General features: G+C 68.2%; 1 protein-coding gene across 1 annotated transcript; it reads right to left on the bottom strand.

Moving 5' to 3' along the window:
• Positions 1–242: 242 nt before the first annotated feature.
• Positions 243–6,763, bottom strand: SLC39A5 (solute carrier family 39 member 5). Its single transcript, XM_073318183.1, has 10 exons — positions 6,162–6,763; positions 5,144–5,396; positions 4,663–4,837; positions 4,213–4,382; positions 3,823–3,960; positions 3,126–3,216; positions 2,622–2,846; positions 2,460–2,540; positions 2,191–2,381; positions 243–1,586 (listed from the first exon to the last, which is right to left on the bottom strand). Exons 1-10 carry the CDS (start codon positions 6,584–6,586, stop codon positions 1,434–1,436), a joined length of 1,902 nt encoding a protein of 633 aa, XP_073174284.1. The 5' UTR covers positions 6,587–6,763; the 3' UTR covers positions 243–1,433.
• Between the last annotated feature and the right edge of the window lie 3,225 nt (positions 6,764–9,988).

Below are 9,988 nucleotides of genomic sequence, written 5' to 3'. Positions count from 1 at the left end.
GGAAACAAACCAAGAAGCCATCCATCCCCACAGCATGAATGCCACTCGTTTGCCTTGTTCCCACTCCCACGTGCAAGCCTAGTGACCGGTTCCTTTTTGTCTGAGATGTTCCATGTATGTATTTTGAAAAATCCTGCATCAGTTGGGGGAGGTGGGGGACGGACTAAAACTAAAAAAATAAAAGCATTCAGACTTGATCTATTTTATACAGTGTATGCTGCAACTAAGTCCTGTTCTTCATATTGTGGCTTTGAATCAATTATGTTTATTAAAATGCCATGGCTTCTACTCCTTCTCCCGTTCTCCTTTCCCACCGCCTGCCCCTGGGGGTTAGCGCCGTTGGGATCGGGCCCAGGGGGGGTGGGGGGAGTCTGGCTCTCCTGCTGTGCTTTTCAGCGGTAGATTAGATCTCAAAGCAGGGCAGAATCATCATGTCTGTTTTACAGATGGGGAAACTGAGGCACGAGGGTGGGTGAGTTGCCCAGGTTCACCCAGCAAGTCAGTGGCAGAGCTGGGAACAGAACTCCTGCCCCCCCAGTCCAATGACACTGGATTTAGTCCTTACAGAAGCTGTTGGCAGAGGCTAGGCGGGGAAACTGGTCTGCCACTGTAACTCTCAGCAGAATCTAACCCCGGGCAGGACCAGAGCTTCAATGGGCAGGCGCGGGGGCGGCTTCTTGTTCCATTCGGTTAAACCGTTAGCTGCCCAGCGGATTTCGGAGGCTCCTTCCCAGGCAGTGGAGCGGAAGGAGTGAGGAGCGCTGCTGCTTGTCCCTGGACGATGGTGAAGGTAAGAGTTCCCATGTCCGCTCCCTCGAAGAACGTCTCCTCCCGGCGATGAACACACGCTTTGCGTGGGGCACGGGGCTGTGGCCTCCCAGCGGACTCCAGCGCTTTCCCCATCTCAAAAATGCTCAGTTCTGCCCCCTTTAGCGACGTCTCCTGTACCCCACCCCCAAATCGGCTGCTTTTTCTTCTCCAAAACGCTGAGACTTGCTCAGGTCGCTTGGAGGCTAGGTGGCTTGAGGGCCGCTGGGCTGTTTTCAGCCTGCTCTTGTGCACTCGATGTCCCGAAACGTTGGGCAGATGCTGAGAATCTGAACGGAAGTGTCCTGACGGAGGGTGGATTTTGGAAAGGGGGGGTAGGGGACTGTGCTGGCCACATGCTCTCCTCCCTGTACTGAACAGCAAAATGCTGCCCCTCACCCGCACTAGTCAGCCCAGGGCCCCACCGAGTTACAACCCGTGCTTGCTCCCGGGAGACGTGGAGCAGAGTGGGGGGCTGCCCCGGGTGTCATGCACCTGCCGTCAGCAGGAAAAGCGTCCAGAGGTCCTAATTCTCTGCGAAGCAGCCAACAGCCATGGGGCAGGGGGTGCCCGTGACCTCGGCCCTGTCCCACCCGAGTTTGGCAAGCAGTGCGGGTGCCCCCAGGTTACAGATCCACACGGAAGCTCATCTGCCCTTCGAAGAGGGCGATGCACATCATGATAGCGGCTCCCAGAAGAAAGCCCAGGTTCTGGAGGGCGAAATACGTCACAGACCCCTGCGGGCTCCCGCCGGAGCTTTGCCGCAGCATCTCGGGCAGCTGCAGGGGAAACGGAGAAGCCTGTGATCCGGCGATACGGGAAAGGACAGACGTCCCGCACAGGGAGGGGGTAACTCCAGAGCCCTGGGCATTCCCATGCCAGGCGTGGACTCGCTCAGCCTGCCCACTGGCTAGCCAGTCGAGGCGCCGGTGCTACCGGCTGCCCGGGGAGCCTAAAGCGGCTGTTCAAGGCAGAGAGGGGCCCTGGACATGGGCGAGGGGGGTGGCCCTAGGATTGCACTTGGGGGGAGCTGTTCTCTGGATGCAGGAAAACCCGTTCAGAGCGTTCCCACTGGGAGCAACCGGCGCCTGCCCCACACTCATTCCTAGGAATGATTTGTGCCCCCGAGCGGCAGGCAAGGGACAGGACCCCGTGGCATCAGGGGCTGGGCAAACCCAGAGCCAAAACACCCCCTGCGCCAAAGAGCTGCCGATCCAAGTGCGAGACGAGGCACCACTGGGCAAAGGGGCCATGCGGTGCCCGGCCTCCAGCAGCCTTGCTGGGTTGGCACCGGGATCCATGGCAAAGCCCAGCCAAGCTGCAGCAGCCCGTGACCGGCACAGGGCCTGGCCAGGCTGTACCAAAGCCAGGCCCCCCCCTTACCATGTCCACCAGCGCCACGTAGAGAAAGATGCCCGCTGTGATGGAGAAGATCCAGGGGGTGATGGACGAGGCACCCTGGCTGAGGGCCGTGCCCATCGCCATGCCCAGATACGCCAGCGAGGCCGACATGAGGTTGGAGAGAAGCACCCTCTTGACTGGCAGGCCAGCCTGGAGCAGCAAGGCGAAGTCACCTACAGGAGCGAGGGAAGCGGCAGGTGAGAACATGTGGGATGCCAGGCGGCTGGGGCCCGCCCTGCCCGGGGACTTACCCAGCTCGTGGGGCAGCTCGTGGCAGAAGACGGCCAGGGCGGTGCTCAACCCACTGGAGACACCCTCGGAAAACGCAGCCCCTGCGGGGAAAGAGAAGCCCATTGGCACCCAGGAAACCGGGGCCCCGGCCCCGGGGCAGCTCCTGTCCCCCGCCCCCTTACCGATGGCCAGCCCGTCCGTCAAGTTGTGTATCCCGTCGCCCAGGATCACCATCCAGGCGATGTCGGCTGCGCCAGCCGCCGGGCCATGCGAGTGTCCCTGGTGGCTCAGCTCCGCCGTCGGTCCGTCCGCGCCCAGCGCGGGCTGCCTCGCCCCCTCCTCTCCCCAGACAGGGCTGTCGCTGTGCGGCCCCGGGGCTGTCAGACGCCGCAATTCGGCTTCGGTGCCTTCGGAAGAGCAGCCGCAGGCTGGTAGCAGCCCTGAGCCGGCGGGGGGCCGGGGCTGGGGACCAGGCTGCCGGGAAGACTCACCCGCTCCGGGCCGTGGGCTGAGAGTGCCGGACGGGGGAGGTCGGGCGGCCCCGACAGCTGCCCCTGTGCTGGCCTCTCCCAGCAGGGGGCGCTGTGGGGAGCGGGGCAGGAGCGCTGGCTGGGGCGGGGGGGGCAGCTTCTGGCTTCCCCAGCCTCAGGGCAGGGGGCAGGAGCGAGGGCCAGCGCCAGGCTCACCTGGGGAAGGAGCCGACGCCCGCAGGGTCAAGCTGCGGCTCCCGGCTGCATCCAGCGAGGGGCTCCTGGGGCTCCTTCCCGTGGCGCGGCTCTGGGTGGGGGGGGCAGAAACCAACGGTGAGAACTGAGAGCCACCCGCGGGGCCGGGGCCGGGCTGGCTCGGGGCATCGTGGCCACTGGGGGTGGGAAAGCCCCGGGCTGGGCCCCACCCGCATTATCCTAGACAGGTGCAAACCAAGCGCTCCTAGGACGGGTGGCACCTTCGATATGGACAGATGGGCTCTGTAGGAACGGCCAGGGAGCCGGGACCTGCATGGGCCCAGGGAGCCGGGACACGGGGCTGGACGGACCCGAGGCCAGGCCCAGGGAGCCGGGACACGGGGCTGGACGGACCCGACGCCGGGATGCTGCAGCAGCAGGACCCAGGATGTGCCGTCACCCCGTAGCCACTCTGGCCAGGCAGAGCCACCAAACCCCCCGGCCCCCTGACCTCCACAGGGCCGGGGCCAGGACCCCGGGCGCTCCAGCTCTGGTGAACTCTGCAGCCCCAGGTGGCGTCGGGGCCCGTCTGGAAGCCAGCAGCCTGGGGGCCCCGGGCATTGCCCCAGGCCGCTGACGGGAAGGGGTCCCCTGCCATCCTGCCCCCCTCCAGCCCCCTACCCTGGGCGGGCTCCCGGCCGGCCCAGGCGGCTCTTACCGGCTGCCTCCGTCTCTGCTTCAGCGTGCCCAGGAGGTGCTCGATGAGGAACAAGAGGTAAATGCCCCCCAGGACCGACAGCCCCTTCAGCACCGAGGCCTGGTGCTCCAGTGGCGTCTCCTGGCGCCTCCCTTGGGCCTAAAGGCAGGAGGAGGGAGGGGAGCCGGGGGTCCCTCTCAGGGGCTCCCAGCGCTGGGGGGGCAGGGAGGAATGGGGGGATTCAAGGGGGGCGCTGGCAGGCCCAGGTGCCGGGCTGGGCTGGGTGGGGGGCCGCTGGGCGCTCTGGCTGCGGCGCGGATGCGCCCCGGGATGGATCTGCAGCAGACCGCGGCCCCCTCGCCCCGGGCCTCCCAGCTCGGGCGCTGGGGGGCCCGGCGAGCCCCTACTTACATGCGGCCACAGGTGAAGCAGGGCGTCCCCGCACAGCGTCCCCACGGCCAGCGCCACCAGGAAGGCCAGCAGGAGGCGGCCGCAGGCGCCGCCGAGCCAGGGCACCAGCAGGAGGGCCAGCGCCGAGGGCAGGCTGCTCAGCGTGATGGCCAGGAAGCCCCAGCCCAGAACTGCAAGAGGAAGCAGGGTGAGGTGGCTGGGGGCACCCTGGGCTCTATTCCTCCCCCCCCCCCCGGCCCGCCCAGACACCCTGGGGGGTTGGCAAAGCCGTAGGGCAGGAAAATCCCTCGGCAGAAGGAGAGGCTGCGGGCCGCGCTCGTCATCGCCCCGCTCTGTGCCTCAGTTTCCCCCTCGGGGTGGGGGGGCGGCCCCTTCCCAAGGCTCTGGGGAATAGTGGTGCAGGGCAGAGCCCCCCCGCTGGCCCAGGGCTGGGCTGGGGGAGGGTGGTACCTGGCCACAGCGCCCGCCCCAGGGGCTCCGGCGCCAGCGGGTCGTAGTGCCGGATGCAGACCCGGCTGTCGATCTGGTAGAGCAGCGCCGGGCACAGCAGCGCGAACTGCTCGGGCGTGATCTTGGAGGCGGAGTTCAGCCCGAAATTCACCAGCAGCTGCGTCACGTTGAGACACTGGGGGGGGGGAGGACAGCGCGGGTGAGCGAGGCCCCCCCGGGGAAGGGGCGTGCCCCACCGGCCCTCCCAAGCCCCGGACGGCTGGAGCGCAGGGGCTGCCGAGTGACTCGCGGAGGCCCCTGGGGTCTGTTCCGGGCGCTGGGGGGCCAGGACTCCTGGGTTCCGTTCCCGGGGCTGGGGCGCATGGGGTCTAGTGGTTAGAGCTGGTCAGCACTGAAGCCCCCCACCCCACTGGCTGAGGATGTCTGCCCCCCACTTCAGAGCCCCTCCCCTTTAGACCCCAGAGGTGGAGCCCCCCCTCACATCCTCGTGCAGGTGGTCCGTGACGGAGTGGTCCAGGGCCAGCACCCTCTCCAGGAGGGTGAGATGGGGCAGGGCTGGGGGGGCCTGGACAGGGTCTCTTCGGCTCCCAGGGTGCCCTGGGGCGCAGGTGGTGCTGGGCCCTTCTGTGTCCAAGGGCGGGCGGGTGCCCCCGGAGGCAGCTGGCGGCTGGGGCGGCGGGTCAGCCTGGGGCGGCCGGACCGTCTCTGGCTGGTTCCTTCCCGGGGATCCCGGCCTGAAAGAAAGGAACAAAAACGAATTCCCAGTTCCCAGCTGCAGCCCGGGGGCCGGGAGGGGATGGCTGGGAATGACGGGCAGCGGCAGGACTGGAGTATCAAGGGGCCGCGGGCCGGGAGTGAGGGGCACCGGCGGGGCTGGGAAAGGGGGGAGCCCAGGGCTGGGCGCTCAGGGGGCCGCGGGCCGGGAGCGAGGGGCACGGCGGGGCTGGGGGGAGCCCAGGGCTGGGAGCGCAGGGGGCCGCGGGCCGGGAGCGAGGGGCGCGGCGGGGCTGGGTGGGCTGGTTGGGGGGAGCCCAGGGCTGGGCGCGCAGGGGGCCGCGGGTCGGGAGTGAGGGGCACGGCGGGGCTGGGGGGCGGGAGCCCAGGGCTGGGAGCACAGGGGGCCGCGGGCCGGGAGTGAGGGGCACCGGCGGGGTTGGGGGGGCAGAGCCCAGGGCTGGGCGCGCAGGGGGCCGCGGGCCGGGAGCGAGGGGCGCGGCGGGGCTGGGTTGGGGGGAGCCCAGGGCTGGGCGCGCAGGGGGCCGCGGGCCGGGAGCGAGGGGTGCGGCGGGGCTGGGTTGGGGGGAGCCCTGGGCTGGGAGCTCAGGGGGCCGCGGGCCGGGAGTGAGGGGCGCTGGGGGGGCAGAGCCCAGGGCTGGGCGCGCAGGGGGCCGCGGGCCGGGAGTGAGGGGCGCTGGGGGGGCAGAGCCCTGGGCTGGGAGCTCAGGGGGCCGCGGGTCGGGAGCGAGGGGCGCGGCGGGGCTGCGGGGCCGGGCGGGTACCTGGAGGGGCCGTTCTCTCCCTGCAGCCCGGGGCCCAGGCTGGGCGGCTCCGCCCCGGCGTGCTCCAGGGCCGACTGGCGGCGCTGCTCGCCCTGCGGCTCCAGGACGTCCAGGTGGGCGACGTGCCCGTGGCCCCGCGCCTCGCGCTCCGGGGTCTCCACCACCTGCACCCGGCCCAGCCCCAGGCTCCGCAGCAGGCGGGTGAGGCCGTGGAAGGCCAAGGTGCCGTTCTCCCCGTACAGCCCGAAGAGCTGCTGGAGGTAATAGCCCTGCTCCTGCTCCGCCTCCCCCAGCGGGGCCGGCGCCGAGGCGGGCAGGCCGGGCGAGGGGGCGGCGGGCAGCGGGGGGCCGCAGCCGCCCGGCAGCAGGAGGGCGGCGACCCAGAGTCCGGCCAGCAGCAGCAGCCGCGGCTTCCTCCGGTCCATCGGCGGGGTGAGCCTGGCGCCGAGCGGGCCGGGGAGGGGCCGTCAGCTGGGGTCGCACCTGGCCAGGTGGGCTGGCTGGCTGGCTGGGGCGCCCCCTCGTGGGAGATCTGCTGGCGGGGGGGGGGACCAAATCAAGACAAAGAAACCCTAAGGCAGGTGCCCGCCCGCCCGCCCGCGGGCCCGTTAAAGACACAGTCAAATAACGCCCCGCTCGCAACGCTCGCCCGCCCGTCAACGCCCCCGCCTCTCCAGCCGCCCCGCTCAGAACTGGGGGCGTGGAGGGGGCCGGACTGCCCGGCTCCTGGGGGGAGAGACTGTGGGAGCCGGACAGTCAACGCCTTGTCTGCCTGAGGTAGCGGGGCCCAGGAGAGTGGGGCTCTGGCCTGCTGGGTGACAGCGGGCAGGTCCCGCCCTCGTTCCGTGCCTCAGTTTCCCCTCCCGCGCTTTGCCTAGGGAGCTGCTTGGGGCAGCGACTCGCTCTCCCCCTGCGTCCGGGCCCGGGCTGCGGTTGTAGACATAAGGCCTGGGGTCAGCAGCGTTTCTGGAGCTACCGCGGCCCACCAGGGGAAGGCGTCGTGCAGAAGCTTGTGCCCGTGTAAAGGGGCCTTGGACCAGTACCGCGTGTTACGCTCCCCAGTGAGAGAACGGCAGCTCCACTGGGGGGGGGTCGCTGCTTTAACTGGACTGGGAGAGTCGAACCCGCCCCGCGGGGAGTGAGCCCCGGACTCCAGCTGGGGAAACTGAGGAAGGGACCTGGGCCGCCGCCGCTCCCTCCAAGATGAGGGTCCCAGGGGGTCTCTAAACAGCGGACACGGTGCCAGGGAAAGGGGGAATCCGCCCTGGAACCAGCCTCGGCCAAAACCCAGCTGCTGCTTGCGGGGTCTGTCCTCGGGCGGGGCCGCTGGTTACCGGGGCAGGCTCTTCCCTCGCCCGGCTCGCAGCGAGGACCGGCCCGCGGGAGCGCTCACAGCTGGGCTGGGGGTTTGAAGCGGGCATGAGGAGCCTGCGCGCTGGCGGAGTTAAACGCCGGGTCAGAGCGCCTGGATCCGAGGGGGCCCAGCTGTGCGTCTCCCCGCACACGTGTCGCTCCCTCTGCCCCCACCCGCGCTGGGACTCGAGCCCCTCAAAAGCTGGCCCCGCTGCCGTGCGCCGCTGGACCGAGGGGCCGACGAGTCAGGGAGCTGCCCCTTGCCCCGAAGGGAACCCAGCGCCGGGCCTGCGGAACTCACCGCTGGGGGGAAGGCCTCCCCAGCCCCTGGAGAAGGGTAGGGTTGTGGGAGGGGGAGCATGTGTCCTTGGCAGGCAGTTTTGCAAGCCCAGGTGGCTTTATTAATAGGAGTTAATGATTCACCTGGGTGATAACTCAGATATGAAGCCAGCGCCGGGTCCCCCCACCCGCCTCCCAGGCCAGCCCTGTGTCAAACCAAGCAGCTGCCCTGCCCTGGCTCTTGGGGGGCAAGAACTGAGCAAGGGGCAGCACCAGCTGGGGGCTCTGGGCCCCAGAGGCAGGATTGTCAGAAAAGTCCAATGTCCAGTTCCTGGGGGGGCGGGGAGGTGCAGGCTGCTGCTGTGGCCCATGTGGCTTCTCCCCCTTCCCCCCCCCACTTTATTGCCCCTCCAGCAGGAGGAATCAAGGGGCAGGTGCTGAGGGGGAACAAGGGGGGAGGGTGCTGGGGTAGGCCAGAGCTGGTGACTGGGAATCTCAAATCCTTCTCCCATCTGTCCTACCCCGCACGCCTGGAGAGTTCGGGCCAAAGGTAAATCTACTTGGCTGTTTGCACAATATCTAGGGCAGGTCCCATGGCTGCCCCCCCGATCCCTGCTGGCCTGGAAAACTCTCTGGCAGCTCCAATGCAGCATGGACAGGGCATGACCCCGGCCTGGCAGATGATGGACAGCTGGGTGTCACAGGGTTAAAATCCTAGAAATGCCCATCTCTTTTTCACGTGACTCCGGGCGCTGGGGCTTTGGGAATTGCCCCGATTAGTGGGAGAGCTGGCGTGGCTCTGTCACCTCACGTGCTCAACAGGCCGCCTGGAACTCTCCCCGCTACCAGCCCCAGGAATGGGTCCTGGCCTATGGCATTCCCGAGGGAGGGAATCCTACCCCAGCCGCTTCCCATCCACCCCGTGGTGTTACCAACCTGCTAGATCTGCCCGAGAGCCTGAGGACACATCTGGGACGCGCCAAGCTGGGCTAGTGTCGTGGGTGTAGTTATCAGCCGCAGCAGGGTAGAGCCCCACCCAGAGCCAGGCCCGAGCACGCCAGGTGCTGTACAAACAATGCTGTCTTCCCATGGGGGCGCCCTGCCGCCACCCTCAGCGCTGACTTCGCGCCATGAGGTTTCCGCCTCCCCAGACAGGACACCGGGCGAACACGCCAGGAACAGCCTCTGGGAAACCGCCCTGATGCTGTCTGCACACCCACCCAGAGGGCTGCATCTGGCCACCTCCTCTGCCCCAGAGCCAGCTCCAGCCCCACCTTTGGTTTACTGGGGGCTGATTCTTTTCTGGCAGCACTCAGGGCTGCTTCATTGCAGTCTTTGCCAGCACTGGGGCTTTACCCCCCCCCCCCCGCTCACGGGTGATCTGGCCCCCCCAGAAGCGGGGAAAGGAAATGCACTTACCTGGTGCGGCGTCTTGGTCCCTGCCCTTCGCTGCACAAAATCTGGCTGCTCCAGTACCTGAGGGGCAAGGGTCAGGCATGTCTCCCCGAAGCCCAGCCCCTTCCCCCACCCAAGAGGGCCTGAAGGGAGGAGACTAAAAGGGTGAGTCCCATGTGGGTTTCCTGCCCCATCAGCCTGCAGGGCGCTGGCCGAGGTGCAGAGGGAGGGGGCTGGTCCCAAGCTGCAGCCCTGCACAGACCCTGGGCGCTGTCATCTCATGGCAGGAACAGGGACCTGGCTCCTGGGTTCAAATCCAGCCCCCGCGGTCACCCCACCGGTCAGGGACAGAGCTGGGGAGCTACAAGCCAGGTCTCCTGCGGCCCAGTACAGCCCTCCCCCCACTGGGCCCCGCTGCCTCCCTTCGCAGTTTGTGCCCACTTGGAGCTCGCTGCGCAGCAGGAGGAATCGTGCCCTGGGGACGGGCCTTGTCCTGCCCAGGGGAGAGATTTTTCCGTCTAATGTCCAGTGTGACTTGGACAGGAGCAGCCCCTTCTGGCCTTCCAATCTATGACTATGGACTGGGCCGGCTGGCCAGTATAACGCCCAGCGGGGCCACGCTGCCGCCAGCATACGGGGCTGGGCTTTGTTATGGGGCTTGGGAACGGGGGGGAGTTTGATCTCAGCCACTACAAGCTGCTCTGGGGCCGGACTCGGGGGGCTGACGCCAGCAGACCAGGCCCGCTGTGGCTGGTGCAAAAGTTCCCCTGGGGCCCGGGCGCAAGCGACCACACGGCAGG

Source organism: Lepidochelys kempii, chromosome 20 (assembly GCF_965140265.1).
Source record: "Lepidochelys kempii isolate rLepKem1 chromosome 20, rLepKem1.hap2, whole genome shotgun sequence".
NCBI lineage: Eukaryota > Metazoa > Chordata > Testudines > Cheloniidae > Lepidochelys > Lepidochelys kempii.
The sequence above is the reverse complement of the archived record's forward strand: the minus strand, read 5'-3'. Positions and strand labels throughout refer to the sequence as shown.